Here is an 18,398-nt window from a genome sequence, read left to right on the forward strand (position 1 = left end):
AGATTTACATTAATAATGTTCAGGTGTGACCTCATTAAAATCAGATTATACTACTCACTGGATCTAATTTATTCTGTTAAGTGGAGATAAATCTGGCCACCATAGCCTCAAACATCCATTTCCTGAATCACTAGTGTTCTTACATTGTGCTCATTTGAACAGTAACAGCAGGGGACAGATCTCATGTCCCAGCTAGTCTCCTGCAACACCGCCTGGTCTGTCTGATCCACAGTCTGATCCCCGTTCTCAGGATCCTGCCGTTGTATTACCCCTGAGCCAGGCTTGCTAACTGCAATTTGTTCCATGTTACTGTGTCATCGTAGTTTACATAGTTAATTTTAAAAATCCGTGAAGCCAAGTCGGCCATTAAAATTGGGGTGAAGAGGAATCTCTTAAGTAAAAAAACTAACGCCTCTTTGGAGCAATGTGCCGTTTTGCTACTCACTACCTCCTTCCTGACGAAACTGGGGCTCGCAGAAGAATTTCCTTGTGCGGAAGCGACCAGTGGGGCTCGGGAAGGGATAACTACGCGAGGGGAGTTGTAGATAAAGAGCGACACCTGCGGTCAATAAAGGGTAGCAACATAGGCCTAAGTATTGATCTGAAGGACACTGGACACACTCAGTGTACGTTTATTAATCTACGTATTATGAACGTTCATAACGGCTCTCCGCGTGCGGGACAAGTGGGGCTGAACCAAGGGACTGACCAGCGGCACGAGTACAGCAAACCTGCAAATTACTTAACGGAAACTTTCTTTATTTTCGTTTAATATGGCGTCACACGTCGCTTAAAGTTCATATGTGAGAAATGAAGAAGTCCACAGCTGTGAATTTGGACAAACTATTGGAAGACTTCTGTCAGACAGAGCAGGTAAATGTTAGACAACTTTACACGGCTAATTTAGATTAGCCATCCGCCAGGGCTTTAACGTTAGCTAATGTGGAAGACGGTAATTGTTATGAAATTAGAGACGATTATTATCAATAGTCATTTGCCGTTTGCGTACATTCACTGAATTGTGCAATAATCATTTCATATGTCGTAATGCGTATAGGCCTGTTTAAATTATATACGTAGATGTTTGTTAGTTGCCTTCTAATACAGGAAACCGTACATAAAAAAGAAGTAGCCTACCTGTTCAGATAATTCATTTGAAACGTACATTGAGGGAAATAGGCCAGATAAACAGAGATGTTCTTTCTCAAAACAGAAGATGACAGATATGACAGCAAAGAACAGTCTGCTAGAGATGAAATTAAATGAGACCAGCCGGATGTTGACGCTAAAACAGACAAAAGAGAAGTATTTGCGGGAAGGTAGGATAGCAGGCCAGGCCCTTCTGCCATATGTTATCTCTAATTCCTCCTGTGGTTACTGAAGATATGTTCTCATTAGTGTAGCCAAGACAAGCTGGCCCGAACTATTTGGCTCTCTATTGTTATTTCCACTGTTAAATTTGCACGTTGAGCAGTCTGCACAGTTATGCTGGTGAGGCAAAATAGTAGTTTAAGACAAAACGGCAATGGCCTTCAAAAAAACTGCTGACTGTGGCAGCGCTATGGTAGCAATTTGAGTCTGTTCCAGCCTCAACACCAGAGCTAAGATCAACAAACCCAAACAAAACATCCGTCCATTGTCAGTACACAGTGGATATAGCTTGAAATGCTGCTGCTACCGTCTTTCTCTTGCGCCGTGCGGATACGGGCCGCAGTAACGCTTGAATGTTGAAATAATTGTCTGGGTTGTTTGAGATACTTTCGTATATGTTTTTGCTCGTTGTTATTCGGTTAACTGTGCAAAGCATTACTGAGAAGAACTGAGTGTCCCTGTTTTTTTATGTCACTGGCTGCAGAACGAGACGAACTGCTGCAGGCTGTTATTGGACTCGAGCACACCATAAAGCAGCAGTGTGACCTGAGGGGTAGGTCTCTCTCCACCGGGGGAGTGCGGGTCTCTCCTCACCTCGCGGCAGCAGCGTAGGTCTCTCCTGACGAGGGTTGCCAGATTTAGAACTGTCAAAATCAGCATGCACAGCTGCATGGGTAATCGCGGACTGTCGGACCAGGGGGCGTCCCCTCGGAACCAACGTCTGACCAAGTAATTAACGCGCAAATTCATTATGAACTACCGGTAAATTTCTTCAATCAAAATGTACTCGAACCAATTACTCAGTTACATTGACCACGAACAGGACCTGTACAAATAATTTGGAAAACCGGACATTTTGATGTCCAAACAGAAGTCTGGCAACCATACTCCTGACCTTGCCACAGAAGTGAACATCTCCCCTCATGACTAAACAGCATACAATTTTAGTGCACCGCACACCATACTTAGAGTGAAAGGACTCTCCCCTTGTCTAACATTAGTGGTGTAGTCCTCTCTTCACCACACAATATCAGTGTAGGTCTCCTCTGACCATAAAACAGCAGTGTAACCTGAGGGTTAGGTCTCTTTCAACGCATTCAACAGCAGTGTGTGCCTCTTGCCATACCACATTGCCATACCATTCTGTCTTTTATAGTACAGCCACACATAGGTTTCAAACAGAGCCACCAGTTCTTCTTTTTTTGTCTTCTATTATTATTATTGTTATTATTATTATTTTATTAATAATAATAATAATAATAGTAATAATAATAATAATAATCCCCCCCCCTCACCCATAGTGTTTATTTGATAGGCCAGATCAAACACATACATCCCTTTCTGGCAGTTCTCATTCTCACATCTACACTGGTGTCAGGCATGACATGTAAATCTCCAGATTAACTTATGCTATTTCATTTTACATTGCATTTCATCTTTTCATATCACATTCATTTTTAATTTCATCTTAAAAACAAACAGGACAGTTAGTTTTTACCTTTTTCAAAGAAATGAACAAAGTCATCTACCGTAGATTTTTCGGTCAGTCAAGCATTCTTTAAAGGTTGATTTAGCTGATATCAGGAAGTCATTTTTCCACAGTGAATATGGTAACACACGGGGTAGCTGTCAGGGCGTGCCATAGAACCAGGAACCCACGGGCTGTTCGGGATCAGGCTGAACACGCCACTCGATGCTGTGCTCATTAAATAACATGATGAGCCCGAAAGGGCTGAATGGCTGCTTCTCTTTATCATTTCTCTCTTTCTCCCAGTGGAAAATGAAGAACTGAAAAAGTCCATCAGCGACCTGGAGAGAGACAATTATTCCAAACTGCAGGTGGGGCGAAAAGCAACATCAGAGCATCAAATGTGCTGTTTTTTTTATCTGCGTGTCCCAGATAGAAGTGCAACGTTTAAAACACATGGCATGGTGTTACGGCTGCTCTCTCTGGACTTTCTACGGTTGCGTTGCAGTTGTTTACTGGTTTATCTGTGGTTGTTCTGAGATCGTTCTCTTTGGTGGTCTAAGATTTATATGGCAGTGCTGTGATTGTTGTGCGATGACCGTGTGTGGTTGTTACCTAATTGTTGTTGATGACCGTGTGTGGTTGTGCTGTGATTGTTCTGTCATGACCGTGTGTGGTTGTTACCTGATTGTTGTTGATGACCGTGTGTGGTTGTTGCCTAATTGTTGTGTGTTGCCCGCGTGTGGCTGAGCCCAGGACAGTGCTGCTAGCATAGAGGGGCTGCAGATGGAGATGGCAGCACAGGTAGCAGAGCACCAGAGCGACGTTGCGGAAGTTCGGGGGCAGCTCCAGAGCAAACGTGAGCCCAACGACTCTCCTACCCCAACCACTGTACCTACGGAGCACCAGTGTGACTGCACTGCATGGAAACCCACTTAATTACATAATATTAACCAATCACCCAGCTATAACACTTACACCCTGCTAATAATACAGAACCCCATCAATAAAGCATTCACCCTGTTAATTACACTTTCACCTTTTTATAAACCATTAACCCAGCAATGAACCATTCAGCCTGTTAATTACACTTTCACCCTTTTACAAATCATTAACCCAGCAATGAACCATTCAGCCAGTTAGTGACATTCACCCAGCGATGAGCTATTCACCCTGTTATCACACTCACTGTTAAAGATAGTCACCCTTTCACAGACAGCTATCGCACATTCAGCCTTTCACTCAGTCCGGCTCACGCTGGTTGCGTTTAAACAGTGGAGGCTAAAGAGAGGGAGATGGAGGAGGCCCTGCAGACGAAGGAGGCAGAACTGGAGCAGATGAGGAAGAGGATGAAGGAGCAAGAGAAAGACAAACAGAAAGAGATCATAAAATTACAGATGGAGGTACTGACACATAAAACATGGAAATGTGGAAAATGAGGAAGTCGCTTTTCGGTGTGTTTGTTGACCTTACTAGGTGAGGGTAAATATGGGATGTGTAGTTCAACGCTGAGCTGTGATGAATACGGGTGTGTCTGATTGGCAGTTCAGTGCTAAGCTTGCGAGGGCCCAGACCACCTCCGTGAAAGTACAGCAGCAGCCAGTGGCATCTTGCCCCCTGCCACAGGACCTCTACAAACGCGTGAGTGAAGGTTACCCTGCCACACCCTCTTTACTGGCCCCTCCCATTCCACCGTGTCACATTCCCGCCTTCCAAAGTTGCCACCCCTTTCACTATGTCACAGTCTAACCCTCCTTTGTCTCCTCCCCCTTTTATTCTGTCACAGTCCCACACTCCTGAGTCTCCTCCTCTTTTTACTCTGTCACAGTACCACACTCCTGAGTCTCCTCCCCTTTTACTCTGTCACAGTCCCACACTCCTGAGCCTGTCTCCCTTCCTCTCCTGTCCGTGTAATTGATAGTGTCGTTCATAATCCAGTTAAAGTCATTTCTACCAAGTGATGCATTACTGGTAGAGTGGGACCTGGGGCCAGAACTGGAAGTGTGTCTGTGTGTGTGTGTGTGCATGTGTGTAACTGGCCTGTGTGTGTGTTTATATATATATATGCAACTGCGTGTGTGTGTTGCAGAAGCTGCAGTTCATACAGGAGCAGAGTCAGAGGGAGGTGGAGGCTCTGAGGCAGAGAGTGAAGGAGCTGGAGCAGAAGAGCAACGGCAGCTTCACTGAGTGCCGTCTGAAGAGGAAGAAACTCTGAGAGCCATCAGACTGCTTTCTGCACGCAGCTGAACAGCAGAGCCGCTAGCCTGTGTGCCTGCACAGAGCTTAACAGACCTGTGTTTCTGCACACAGCTTAACAGCACAGCCGTTATAATGCCTGTGTGTCTGCACAGAGCTTAACAGCACAGCCGTTATAATGCCTGTGTGTCTGCACAGAGCTTAACGGCACAGCCATTAGCTTGTGTGTCTGCACAGAGCTTAACAGCACAGCCATTAGCCTGTGTGTCTGCACAGAGCTTAACAGCACAGCCATTAGCCTGTGTTTCTGCACACAGCTTAACAGCAAACCCATTAGCCTGTGTGTCTGCACAGGGCTTAACAGCACAGCCGTTAGCCTGTGTGTCTGCACACAGCTTAACAGCACATCCGTTAGCCTGTGTGTCTGCACAGAGCTGAACAGCAGAGCTATTAGCCTGAATTTAACAGGCCTGTGTTTCTGCACGGTTAAAAAGCACAGTCGTCAGCCTGTGTTCCTGTACAATCAGAGTTTAATAGCACAGCCTTCAGTCTGTATTTCTGCACACTTTAATAAAACAGTATGTCTAAGATCTAGTTCATAAGGAACGGAAACTGTTTTCATGTTCATTGCCCTGTTGTGAGGCACTACTGGTAGCGTCCTTTGTTTGATAATTGTCCTGCACTTGCCCTAGAATATTCAGCAGAGCTAGCAGGCCTGCTAAATGTGTTAAAGACAGCCTATAACAAACCAATTTCTTGTACGCATCACTGCATCTGCCACAGTGTTACCTTTGGCTTTGGATACTTCACACAAAATCCTCTATAAAAACTGAGTGTCTCATTCATTAATCCCAGACCTTGGGAGAAGCGGTCTTTTCAGGAGCCGTGTGTTTAGTCTCCGTCTCTGAATTGACTCTATAATGCAGCATAAACATCCTGCCACAGCAGCCTTGTAAGCCTTGCCCTGGGTAACAGGATAACAAACGCATACGCGTAGGGTTTTTCACTAATGGACACACCTCACCTAACGCAAACCTGTAACGACAGAGCGGTATTTTGCCTGTCATCAGACACATGAACCCTGAAGTACGGATTGTGCCTGACACGGCCTCGGGGCTGGAGAACATCCCCGCCCGAATGCACGTCCGACACCGGCTCAGGCCTCTCTGCCAACTCCAATCTGCGGATAAGCGGCCAAAGAGAATCAAAGGCTTTTTGAGCGCGGTCAAGAGCGTGACCCCGGCCAAGCTGATTGGCCGCCGCTCGACGGAGGTGACTGTGGACGGGGGTGCGTCGCCTGACGACGGAAGAGCCGGGCGCTTAGGTTACGTAACGGCTTTAGCTCGCGTCCAGAAGGTCAGGAGAGCAGCCCTCTTTAACAGCGGTGGAGTAACGGAATTACAATCGACCTGTCCCTGTTGACGCGGGGTCGTCATTCTCCACGGCGACGAGACCGGCTGGCGGTCTGGAAGACTTCCCTCGCTCCGTGCTGTGCCCCGGGAAGTCACGTGACACCGTGTCACCTGGCAACAGGACATGGGGAGAGTTCTCCCCATCGGCGCGTTCTGAAAGCGGCCAGTCAGATGCGGCTCTGACGTCCGCTCTTCAAGGTTGCCGCCGCAGAGCTCGGCTCGTACCGTTCCCACAATGCACTCTGAGTCTAGTGAGCCGCGATACATTGTCCTGCATTTCTGTTCCCGTGTGCTTGCGCTGTTTAATTCAGGGATAAGGGGATCTGCAGTGACCTAAACTGCTTTCATCGTATGTTAGTAAAGCTTGACTGACATCTCCTGCTCTGTGTTGTGAAACTGAGCCCTAAATGTTCTGACTGTATAATCTGGCTAATATTTTTTCTGTGTTTATTTTAATATTATCTGCTTCAGCTGGTAATATTTTGCTTTAAAAAAAACTGAGAAACAGCCATGCTATAAATTTAGAAATGATACACAGAAATCAGTTTTCTCGTGTTATTGTGTTTCTGGTTTTCTTCGAAAATCCCTGGTTGTTTCATGATTTTCACTTTTATGATTTTTCAGTTCTCACTTGTGAAAGGGAGTTTTCCTCCAGTTGAGCTGATTAATAAGGCCATCTGCTGGTTGCGTTTAAGTGGACAGGCTCTCTATCCTCCTGTCTGTTCTTTAGCAGACACATGCAGCACAGGCAGTATTAAAGAGATTCATGGTCGCGTGGTGTCCGTGTGGTCATGTGCGGTTCCACACGGTAACGCCCTACAGCCACAGCAAAGCCCCTCCTCTCTGTGAACTGGAGCACCAACTGACCCACACAATAAGCTCTGTGCTCAGTCTCACCCACCCAATCACCACTGTACTCAAACCAGACCTGGGTCAAATACGTATTTGTTTTGGATTCAAATACCTTTCTGTGCTCTGTTGATCTTGCCTGGTGTAATTGAGCATGCCAATATGCCCAGAAGGCAGGGTTCGCACTTTTTGAGAGTATTTCATTGGTTACAATACACCAGACGAGATCAGTAACGCATAGAAAAGTATTTGAATCCAAAGGAAATACGTATTTTACCCAGGTCTGACTCAAACCAACCCACCCAATCACAGCTGTTCTCAAACCAACCCACCCAATCACTACTGTACTCAAACCAGCCCACCCAATCACAGCTGTACTCAAACCAAACCACCCAATCAACACCGTACTCAAACCAACCCACCCAATCACCACCGTACTCAAACCAAACCACCCAATCACCACTGTACTCAAACCAACCCACTCAATCACCACTGTACTCAAACCGACCCACTCAATCACCACTGTACTCAAACTAACCCACCCAATCACCATTGTACTCAAACCAGCCCACCCAATCACCACTGTACTCAAACCAACCCACCCAATCACCACTGTACTCAAACTGACCTACCCAATTACCACTGACTCAGCCAATCACCATTTTTACCAAAACTGACTCAGCCAATAACCATTTTACTCAACCCAGCCAACCGACCCAACCACCAGTAGGTTTAACAGACGAGTAGTGCTGGTGACAGTCCCGTATGGCAGGATTCAGGGTATGTGAATAGGGAGAGTGAACACTTCACTGTGATGCTGTGGAAACCAGGTATGACAAAAGCACCCGGTCACACACCCCCTCACTGCACTCAGTAAACCTAACAAGGGCAGTCAGTGTCTCTGCTTCTGTCTTACAGCCTCCTGCAGCCAAGGGCAGGTCTGATGTCAGAAACGTGGGCTCCCCTGTGCCGCGCTAAAGAGATTACAAAGCCTAACGCCACCTTAATCCCGCTTCCCATTAGAGAGAACATAATGCCACCTTTATCCCTGCTCCCGCCAGAGAGAGAAGGGGAGAGCGCCTTTCAACGCCTCGCCACATCGCACCTCAAGACGCGCGAACGAGGAGGCAGAGGTTCCACCGGGGCTTGGCCGCGAGTTCAAGTGCGAACGCGGGGAGGGAGATACAGAGCCGGAGGTCTGATTTAGGAGCTCTGGAAACGGGGTCCTGCAGGGTCAAAGAGGAGGAGGAAGACCTGTGGATTCAGCGACAAGACCCTGGGCTCCGATCGGCTTTTTAACCCTTTTTAAGAGTAGGTTTCTTTGGAACATTTTCTCAAAATTCTAACTCAGCATTCTAGAATCCTCGGTTGCGTTCAATTACCAGTAGTGATTGTGACATCGGCATTGGAATGTTACGTTCAAGAACATTCTAATTGCATGTTTGTGATCTCGCACCTTAAAGGGTTAAGGGAGCCCCGGCATGAGTGGCCTGGCGGGAGCCGGCGAAGCCGGGGTGGACTTCGGGAGCCGTTCCTGAAGCAGGCGAACGCTACCTGTGCAGGTGAGACTCGCCGTTGAGAGATCCAGAACACTGACAGTACGTGCAAGGACATCAGCTCTCAGTGCCAGTACATAACACCACTTAGCCTTGGAGAGCTCAGTCTCCGGATGGAACAGCCACTGAAGAATTCAAGCCTCGAAACAATGCGACCGACAATAACAAAATGTAATAATGTACGACTGTATCGGCTGCTGTCCGTAAACTGCAAGGCCCTTTCACGAGATAAAGCGAGACAAATGCGCGGAATGCTAGACCAGCCAATCAGAACATCGTGTGCTATGGCAACCCTATGTGTCTATTGTTTACTGGGGCTTTATCTGAACCCAAATGCTGTATCGAGGAATGCACGGATAATGCGTTTTTAACGGAAGTTGACCGGAGATGTTCGGAAGATGAGATTAGCGACATGAGCATCAAATGAAAAAATGAAAGAACTGTATTGTTTCCCACAATAAACAAGGTGGTTTAGCGGATTTCTCAACTCACTGACAAACTGTCGACCTTCCCCACCAATAGTCCCCAGTTTGTCTGCACCCCCACCCCCACCTCATTCCGAATACAGACGCAAACAGAGATGATGATGCATAACTGTAAAACGAGAGGCGAGCTTACAGTCTAAACTTCCATCTGGATCTGTGTATGATTGTGTAACTGCGATATGTGTGTGTGCATGTTGTGTGTGTTTGTGTGCTTGCATGTGTGTGTGTGTGCGCTTGTGTGTGTATGGATAGCCACCATATTTGGAGGTGGTGCTGTTACCTATACCTCTAATGAGCCTGCAAATTCTCATGTCATTATTATGTACTGTGTCTCTACTGTTTATTTCCTTTGATGTTACTTTGGAATGTGGACAATAATAAAAGTATTAAAATGTGTATGTGCGTGTGTGTTTGTATGCATGTGTGTGTGTGTGTGTGTGTGTGTGTGTGCGTACGTGTGTGTGTGTGTGTGTGTGCTTGTGTGCATGTGTGTGTCTCATTACAGAATGACTGCGGCGTACGTGGACAGGAGGCCTGCACTGGGGGCCGGCGCCCGTGGCCGGCAGATATGCCAGGGCGGCTCAGACCACCGCGCAGGAGATGGGCGGCAGCCACGCCCCCTCACCCCCCTCCAGAGGCTCAACCTGGCCATGTGCCAGGACGAGAAGACCATCCGCGAGCTGGCCGTGGGCCGCCGGCTCGGCCTCTACAAAGTGCGCGGCGAAATCGGCCGGGGGAGCTTCTCCAGTGTCAAGCTGGGCATCCACGCCCTCACTACAGGTCAGAGCCACAGCCCGCATCACTCAAAATGGCGGCCATTGCCTGTGTTTCAAACCTGCTACACAACATTAACTCATATCTCACTTAGGGTTGCCAGGTTTAGTCAAAACCAACCAACATGCTGGAAGCGTGATCGCAAACGAGTTTGGAAGCTGTCGGACTGTTCTATTGGACCCGGGGAATCAGTGACAAATTATAAATCTGGCAAACCTTAAGTAAGGTGCCAGATTTGTAATTTGTCAAAACCAGACAAACTGGAAGTCTGAACGCGAATGAGTTTGGGAGCCGTCGGAACATTCTATCAGACCAGAGAGCCATTAATTCATCACAAACTAAAAGTAAACATCTTCCATCAATTGCTCAGACATTACATTGTCCAGTCGGGACCGCAAACCGCGCCAGCGCAACTAATTTGAAAACCCAGACATTCCGGTCAAAACGCAGACTGTCTGGCAACCCTATTCTTACCGTAAGTGCTTTTCTTAGCTGCTGTGACAGGGAGATTAATAATGCAAGGCAGGCAGGGCTTCCGAGTTGACAGAAACCACATGGAAATAAAGCACCTGGTCAGCATCACAGAGGGGTTATAACATGGTTATGACAGGGTTATAAACTGCGCACAGACAGAAATAGGGCAAAATGTCCTCTTTTCAGAAAGCACAGAGAAACTATACATCTGAAATGTCTACATGGAAAGGGTCCACTGTTAGTTCAACTCTAACGGTGTTAATTCAACTTAATTCAACAGATAACGTTTGGTCTCACATTCCAGAGTGGCACCAAATGCCAATAAAGAGTCAAATTAACATTGTTAGAGTTGAATTAACACTGTTAAGTGTCGAATTAACACTGTTAAGAGTTGAATTAACACTTTTAGAGTTGAATGAACATTGGATATTTTACAGCGTAGTTATAAATGAAGGATGGTTCTCTCTATCTCCCTCTCCCTCCCGCTCTCTCCCTCTCTCAGATAAAGTGGCCATAAAGGTGCTGGAGAAGAGCCGGTTGGATGAGAATGCGCAGCGGCTCCTGTGCCAGGAAATCGCCAGCATGGAGCGGCTGCACCACCCGAATGTCATCCGCCTGTACGAGGTGCTGGAGACGCCGTCCCGCCTCCACCTGGTCATGGAGTACGCCGAGGGGGGCGAGCTCCACGCCCGGATCAGTGCCAAGGGCAAGCTGCCCGACGCCGAAGCCAAGCTCGTCTTCGCCCAGATCGTCTCCGCCGTCAAGCACATGGTCAGCATGGCAACAGGATTATGACGGGGTTATGGCAGGGCTATGACGGGGTTATGACGGGGTTATGACGGGGTTATGGCGGGGTTATGACGGGGTTATGGCAGGGTTATGGCAGGGTTATGACGGGGTTATGATGAGGTTATGACGGGGTTATGACGGGGTTATGGCAGGGCTATGACGGGGTTATGATGAGGTTATGACGGGGTTATGACGGGGTTATGACGGGGTTATGACGGGGTTATGGCAGGGTTATGACGGGGTTATGACGGGGTTATGGCAGGGCTGTGACGGGGTTGTGACAGGGTTGTGACAGGGTTATGGCGACAAGGTTATAACAGGGTTATGACAGGGCTATGGGAGGGTTATGACAGGGTTATGGGAGGGTTATGACAGGGCTCTGACAGGGTTATGGCAGGGTTATGACAGGGCTGTGACAGGGTTATGGCGACAAGGTTATGACGGGGTTATGACAGGGCTATGGGAGGGTTATGACAGGGCTCTGACAGGGTTATGACAGGGCTGTGACGAGGCTACGGCAGCGCGCAGGCTGAGTGTTAATGTCCAGTGGTAATTCAGCTCTAACGGTGTTAATTCAACTCTTATCCACAAAAAACTATACATCTGAAATGTCTTCACAGTAAAAGTCCAGTGTTAATTAAACTCTTAAAAGATAACATTTGGTCCCACATTCCAGACTGAGACCAAATGTGATCTGTTAAGAGTCAAATTAACACTGTTAGAGTCTAATTAATTTCAATTTAATTGACTTTGATCCGCAGCACGAAAACGACATCGTCCACCGGGACCTGAAGGCGGAGAACGTGTTCTACACGCGCGGCGGCTGCGTGAAGGTGGGGGACTTCGGCTTCAGCGCCGCGTGCGGGCGGGCCCAGACCCTCAGCACCTTCTGCGGCTCCGCCCCCTACGCCGCCCCGGAGCTGTTCCGGGAGGGGCGCTACGCGGGCGCGCCGGTGGACGCCTGGGCGCTGGGCGTGCTCCTGTTCTTCGTGGTGACGGGCGCCATGCCCTTCCGGGCCGACACCGTGCCGCGGCTGAAGCGGCGCATCCTGCGCGGCGCCTACGCCGTCCCGCCGGGCGTGCCCGCCCCCTGCCGCCGGCTCATCGCCGCCATCCTCCGCCCGCTGCCCGCCGAGCGCTGCACCGCCGAGCAGATGGGCGGCAGCGAGTGGCTCCTGCCCGTCGCCCTCCCCCCCCCGATCGGGCGCTTCCGCCTGGACCCCGCCTTCCTGGCGGAGGCGGGGCCGGGCGAGCTGGACGAGGACGAGCTGGAGGCGCGGGCCGCCCTGGAGGAGCTGGGCATCACCGCCGAGCACGTGCGTAACAACCGCGACAAGTGCCGGCGGGGCGGCCTGGCGGGGGTCTACCGCATCCTGCTCCACCGCGCCCACAAGCGCCGGGGCCTGGAGGCTCCGCCCACCCTCCGCCTCCCCGTGGCCGACCCCCGCGGGGACTGGATCCGAGCGTACTGGCACCTGCACCACACCTCCAAGCTCTGCACCATCGCGTAAACCCCACGCCGTCCGCGAGAGTTTTAGTATGACTTACATTTCAGATGTGCCACACCTTGATTGTGCTTGTGATATTTGCGCTTTGTCAAAACTTCATGGACTGCAATGAACTGCGAAGGTTGTTATTTGATGATGCCATATCTCCGCTGTATTCTCAACTTTGAGTTTAAAACGTGAATAAAAAAGCCAAAATATTAAGTCTGTTCTCCTCCTATTTTAGTTTTACACTGCTGTGTGTAATGCTATGTGAAATCTAAATATACTTGCCTATTGAAAGGGTTCTCTGATTTTTAGCTCCAGAGTTTTATTGAGGAAAATAAATTTACATATGAAATGTAAATATTATAAAGTGCAACTGTCAGAGTAGTTTATTATGGCAATACAGCTCAAGCAAAAAGTATTTACAATTCTATTTGTCATGCCACAAAATAACTTTAATGGAATAAAAAATAAATGACAAATTGGCGGACTACACAGTAAAATGTCCAGTGTTAATTCAACTCTTAACAGATAACATTTGGTTCCACTCTGGAACATGGGACCTCACCAAATGTTTTCTGGTAAGAGTTAACTTAACACTTTTTAGAGTTGAATTAACACTGGACATTTTACTTCGTACATTTCCTATTAAGAAGATTAGCAGTAGGGCAAGCAGGAATATCAGTAGGGCAAGCAGGAAGATGTTTTTCAGGGTGGGATAATGTCCTATCTGGAAAATAGTATTGAATACAACGTGACCTTTGTGTCCAGTATGTTCCATTCAACACGTTCTTATGGTTGAATTTAGACTTAGACACAGGCTGACATTATGCACACATTAATTACCATATGCACGTGTTAGCCTGTGGGTTCGCTGTACCCAGTACACAGCTATGCAATAAATCAAAGCAAGAGAGTCAGCTCACATGCCTCAATTGCATAAGGATTGTGCAATAGCCAAGAAAAGAAAATCTGCTGAACTAAAGTTCAGTGCTCTAGCTACCCCTAGTGTTACGGGTGGGTCACTACAACTGGAGAAGCTTGAAATATAGTAGCCTACACTCTAGCTCTGTGAAGATCAGAAAGAAATGGTATCTGGCATAGAAATGATATGCTTTTCACAAACAGTATTTTTATTATAACTAAATCTCATACATATAATACTACAAAGTGGGTTCTTGCTTTTTTTTGTAATTTTTGTGTCTTGTTTTCACACTTCTGGCTGAGAGAGATGTTCGTGATGGAGGAGGAGAGGAGAGCCTTGCTCAGAGGAGGTCAGTCTCAGGCAAGGCGCATGTCTCTGACAGCTATGACTGTTTCCTTGCATCTGCTAAGCAGTGCCATAAAGGACATTAAAGAGCCATTGTGTCGAGATGGTTCCATTGAAATGCTCCTCTGTACATAAATCACTGAGAGCATCAGTTCAGTGGATGGGTATACAGTTTTTCATTCCAATAGACCAGTTTTAACCTGGACTTGTGCATATGATGGGTGTGACACGTGTGGGTTGGTGGTTATTATGACTTTCTATGACGTTTTGTATTGCAAATTGAATGAATGAATGAACCATTGCATTTATACAGCACTTTTCCGAATGCTCAAAGTTCTCAACAGTGATGAGTGGGAACTCACCTCACACACCAGCAATGTGTAGCACCCACCTGGGTGATGCACGGCAGCCATTTTGCACCAGAACGCTCACCACACATCTAAGATGGAGAGGGGGAGAACATTTTTTTTAGCCAATTAAATTATCCACAGAATATGAATAAAGGTACAGTAATTCAGCTCAAATGCTTTATGCAGTGTCACACTCGAGAGCCACATTTGAACCTGCAACCTCAGTCACGTTAAGAAGCAGACAGATATGAGCACACAAAGCCATACGTCATATTACTACGCAAGTATGAGGTCCAGTATAAGGCATTTTAAAGATATGCAAGGCAGGACATTAATGCATATTAAATGCTTGCACACTGATATGATTAGGGCCTAGAATATTTTATTTTGACAATTCTGAATTACATTTATAATGTCTGCAATTTGGGAAAATATATTTGTCTCGCTATGATAAGGAAATGAAAAATGCCATGGCCGTGGATAGGTTTTTGTACAACACAAAAACAGTGAAATTCCTGGTGGACATAATAATAGTAATTTATAATTAATAACGTATTAATGATGAAACAGACAAACTGTAGCAGAAGCGGGTGTGCAGGAATGGTTGTGCAGTACCTAGTTAATACGCATTTTTTCAGTTGTTTTTCTTTTTTAAAAGTCATCTTGACGTATAGGCTACTTTTGTAGTAGCCTACCGGCGGTTTGTATTTATACTTAATTGTTGATATAGGAGTCTATCTCGGGCTTGATTTGTCAAAATTCAGATTTAGAGGATAATTTCCAATATTAGAATTTTTCATTTGTATTTTATTTCTCATTAATCTCATCATGTGCTGGTGCCGGTTTTAGCCTCTGCGGAGTGTTCTTTCGGACCAAACACTCCAGCTGAACACAATTTAAATTTGCGCTCACATCCTGTTTTTTGTTATCACGGAGGAACATTGTAACTTGATCGCACAAACTTGGAAGAGAAATTTGGCGAGAAGTTTAGCAGCCCGCATACGGAGAGTTTACAAAGGCCGAACCCAAACAATACAGCAGCTGAATGTTCACTCTGACAATAGGAATTGAACCCCCTGCCCCAACGCGCCCACCCTAACTAACCCCTCCTCTCGCCCCCGCCCTAACCCCCTCCTATAGCTGATCTGGCAGATGGAGCAGCGTCGGCGCGGGGACATCTGCCGCCTGACAATACCGCTTCTGTGCGTGACCCGTGGTGTCACCGGGCGGCGGCGCTACCATTGTTCCTACCACTATACACATGCAGATCCGCGAGGTCTGCAGCTCGTGGCGGCGAACTCCCTGAACCCTTATATGCAAATATGTACCGTATTGAAAAACCTACAGCCATCCCCCCACCCCCCCCCCCCCCACCCCCCCCGAAAAGTATTGAAACAACAAAACTGCAAGAGCCATGTGAGCGCACATGCTCGTTTCCTTAAACGAATAGGTTATTAGTTATATTTCAAAACCACATGCTATATTCTGAATTAAGAAACTGCAAAGTATTAAACCAAAACAATGTGTAACTTCATTTTTTATAAACAATGACACAACCATGATGCAATATTGTATGTTTATTGTTTTCATAATTCAGCACCGTCAAACTGAAACCATGCACAGGAAGCGTCTGTCAACCCCAAAAAAAGTGAATCGACAGGTGTAGGCTACATCAAGTGTCCGGTTTTAAAAGAAAGGTTTCGTTTAAAAAAAATAAATACATTTTTTAAAAGCTCCTCGGCGGTGTCTGCAGGCACACCTGCCTGCATCAACACCAACAGAATCTTCTAACAGAACATTTCCTCACGGAGCACCAGAGAAAAGTTCGATTCCCTTCACTCTTGTGGTGTACCAGACCACATCCGCACAAAGGATGGGTCATCCTGGTACAAGCCGACCACCGCGTGACTGCAGGGGAGTCCTCGCTGCTGCAACCGGGCTTCCTGGAATGAGATCCTCTGCAGGAACATCCAGGGATGATTGGAGTTTCTCCCATCCTTGTTTCGTAGGATGTTTACTCCTTCGGGTTTACAGAATCTCCGTAGAGAGTTGTAAAGTCCTGGTTCAGCGCTCGGGAAGAGTAATTTCCGGAACCCATTCATTCAGACTGCGACTTTCCTCGCAGAACAGGTGCAGTTTATCCAGAGCCGGGTCCTGCCACGAACCTTCAGCAGGGTTCTGCTGCAAAACAAGAAAAATAAAACATAAGCGACATTGTAAAACGTGTATAATTAAGCACAATTTAAATAGCCTATGTTACGCAATGGTTTTAAGAAAGTTTTACTCAGGTACAACACATACCGTGATAAGAACGCAGTGCGCATCCTCAAGTTCCACTGACTTTTCGCCCACGATGTTAGACAGCCGCTGCATGTCGTTCACGCGGACGATGCTGATGTCGTTGTCGAAACAGAACGCCTGGATCAGAGTGAAGTGGATCTGCAGGGCGATGTCGCATTCAAACTCCTCATCAGTTGCCAGCACACAGAAAGCCACGCTGTCAGGGTCTCTGTCAAATGAGATTTGAAAAGAGATAAACACCTTGCACGCGAATATTTCAACACGGAATGACATTTACGCGTAGGCTACATATCAGTAGTAATTAAATTAGCACCAAAGTTCATACTTACACATTCATAACTTTTGCTGATTCGTACACCCCAATGGTGAGACATTCGTTCATTTTCGCCGAAACCAACACCTCTTCCAAGATCTTGCCAGTGCACGCGGCACTATCCTGAATGAGAACCTCTTCGAGAGTCATGATGCTGGAAGACGAGTTCGCAGTAGTTTCGAGTCGAGAATTAGTCGGTTGCTATTATTCCGAAGTTCTGTGATTCTTCAGTTTGGAGGCCCGCTTTTATACGTTGCAGCCCTCCGTCTCTGTGAATGACCTGTTACCTCATTGGATGCCGGGGCGGTGTATTGGTATGCTAATTTTTTATTGCCACACTGGCTCGTGGCAGATTGATGAGGGGACGTGGTGTCAGATCTTCTGTCTGCTGGCATAAAACTTTGACCACAGATAACCTAAAATTAGGCTACTTTAAAATATTTACCTACTTTCGACGTGCTAATGTTATGGACGAAAACGGGTGAAATTAATACTAAAACCATTTGGAATACAAGAGGCCACAGTGATGTAGATTGTAAAATAAAGTTTCATAATTATTTAATTTAATACTTGTTACTTTCGATCGAGAGGGTAAGTATGGTTTCTATACCCCATCCCCGCCCTGTTTCGGAAAGGCAGGTGCAGCCGCGACCTTCTGTGCAGAAGTGGGCTGACATGTCCCATTGTTCGTGGGACTAAGTTTGAAAGGGCTATTATTACAGTCTCTATACAAATGCAGATGACCAACGTGTGCCGCGTGCTGCAGGCGCATGCCCCCCAAACAACTCCAACCGCGACCAACCCCTACTCAATAGGCAGGGGGCCCTTAACTACCAACTCTGAAGCTATATGAAATTGCTGAACTATTTATGCATACAGGCCTACATTTCCACTGCTTATCAATGATGGATGAATTGTCTAAATTACTTTAAAGACTGCAGTTATGGTTTTACGGTTTTGCAGTTGGTTAATAGATGTGCATAATTATTAATAGGATACGCAACCTCAATATGTAACTTTTATCCGTAATGCCACCACATATTCATCTAGGGATGAAGAACAGCGGTTCCAGATTATCATACACATTGCATGGCGCAACAGATAGTACGTTCAGCACTCGACGACGAATTAAGCATTGTGATAACGATTGGCTTCAGCTAAAATGGAAAACGAACATCTTAGCTGTGTCATCACTGAACAGATGGGAGAAGTTTTACCGGTTTCCCCTCCCCACCCCACAGGCATTGACCTGACCCCGGCCTCCCCACCTCAAAAAGAAAAGAAAAAAGAAAAAAAGGAA

General features: G+C 46.8%; 3 protein-coding genes across 4 annotated transcripts; 2 read left to right on the top strand and 1 right to left on the bottom strand.

The window, feature by feature from the left end:
- The first annotated feature begins 7 nt into the window (after positions 1–7).
- LOC135238875 (coiled-coil domain-containing protein 152-like) lies at positions 8–6,988 on the top strand. The gene is made up of 8 exons (XM_064307015.1): positions 8–873; positions 1,214–1,319; positions 1,856–1,924; positions 3,146–3,210; positions 3,596–3,698; positions 4,115–4,242; positions 4,385–4,480; positions 4,929–6,988. Exons 1-8 carry the CDS (start codon positions 811–813, stop codon positions 5,052–5,054), a joined length of 756 nt encoding a protein of 251 aa, XP_064163085.1. The 5' UTR covers positions 8–810; the 3' UTR covers positions 5,055–6,988.
- A 75-nt stretch (positions 6,989–7,063) lies between these two features.
- On the top strand, positions 7,064–13,172 carry LOC135238874 (serine/threonine-protein kinase NIM1-like). The gene is made up of 5 exons (XM_064307013.1): positions 7,064–8,607; positions 8,760–8,858; positions 9,843–10,117; positions 11,088–11,356; positions 12,136–13,172. The coding sequence occupies exons 3-5, from the start codon at positions 9,844–9,846 to the stop codon at positions 12,883–12,885; spliced, it is 1,293 nt and encodes a 430-aa protein (XP_064163083.1). The 5' UTR covers positions 7,064–8,607; positions 8,760–8,858; position 9,843; the 3' UTR covers positions 12,886–13,172.
- Positions 13,173–16,048: 2,876 nt separating this feature from the next.
- Positions 16,049–17,329, bottom strand: gadd45gb.1 (growth arrest and DNA-damage-inducible, gamma b, tandem duplicate 1). 2 transcript variants are annotated; one of them, XM_064308477.1, is made up of 3 exons: positions 17,115–17,329; positions 16,786–16,993; positions 16,049–16,662 (listed from the first exon to the last, which is right to left on the bottom strand). In XM_064308477.1, exons 1-3 carry the CDS (start codon positions 17,246–17,248, stop codon positions 16,549–16,551), a joined length of 456 nt encoding a protein of 151 aa, XP_064164547.1. In that variant the 5' UTR covers positions 17,249–17,329; the 3' UTR covers positions 16,049–16,548. The 2 variants fall into 2 exon arrangements, with proteins under 2 accessions (XP_064164547.1, XP_064164546.1); XM_064308476.1 differs by having other exon boundaries at positions 16,049–16,665; positions 17,115–17,328.
- Between the last annotated feature and the right edge of the window lie 1,069 nt (positions 17,330–18,398).

Source organism: Anguilla rostrata, chromosome 14 (assembly GCF_018555375.3).
Source record: "Anguilla rostrata isolate EN2019 chromosome 14, ASM1855537v3, whole genome shotgun sequence".
NCBI classification, from domain to species: Eukaryota; Metazoa; Chordata; class Actinopteri; order Anguilliformes; family Anguillidae; genus Anguilla; species Anguilla rostrata.

Coding starts and splice junctions, on each gene's coding strand:
- gadd45gb.1 (XM_064308476.1), bottom strand. CDS start 17,248: ATGACTCTCGAAGAGGTTCTCATTCAGGATAGTGCCGCGTGCACTGGC. Junction 16,994..17,114: donor TCAGCAAAAGTTATGAATGT/GTAAGTATGAAC, acceptor CTCATTTGACAG/AGACCCTGACAGCGTGGCTT. Junction 16,666..16,785: donor CGCACTGCGTTCTTATCACG/GTATGTGTTGTA, acceptor CTTGTTTTGCAG/CAGAACCCTGCTGAAGGTTC.
- LOC135238874 (XM_064307013.1), top strand. CDS start 9,844: ATGACTGCGGCGTACGTGGACAGGAGGCCTGCACTGGGGGCCGGCGCC. Junction 10,118..11,087: donor CATCCACGCCCTCACTACAG/GTCAGAGCCACA, acceptor TCCCTCTCTCAG/ATAAAGTGGCCATAAAGGTG. Junction 11,357..12,135: donor TCTCCGCCGTCAAGCACATG/GTCAGCATGGCA, acceptor TTTGATCCGCAG/CACGAAAACGACATCGTCCA.
- LOC135238875 (XM_064307015.1), top strand. CDS start 811: ATGAAGAAGTCCACAGCTGTGAATTTGGACAAACTATTGGAAGACTTC. Junction 874..1,213: donor ACTTCTGTCAGACAGAGCAG/GTAAATGTTAGA, acceptor TTCTCAAAACAG/AAGATGACAGATATGACAGC. Junction 1,925..3,145: donor GCAGCAGTGTGACCTGAGGG/GTAGGTCTCTCT, acceptor TCTTTCTCCCAG/TGGAAAATGAAGAACTGAAA.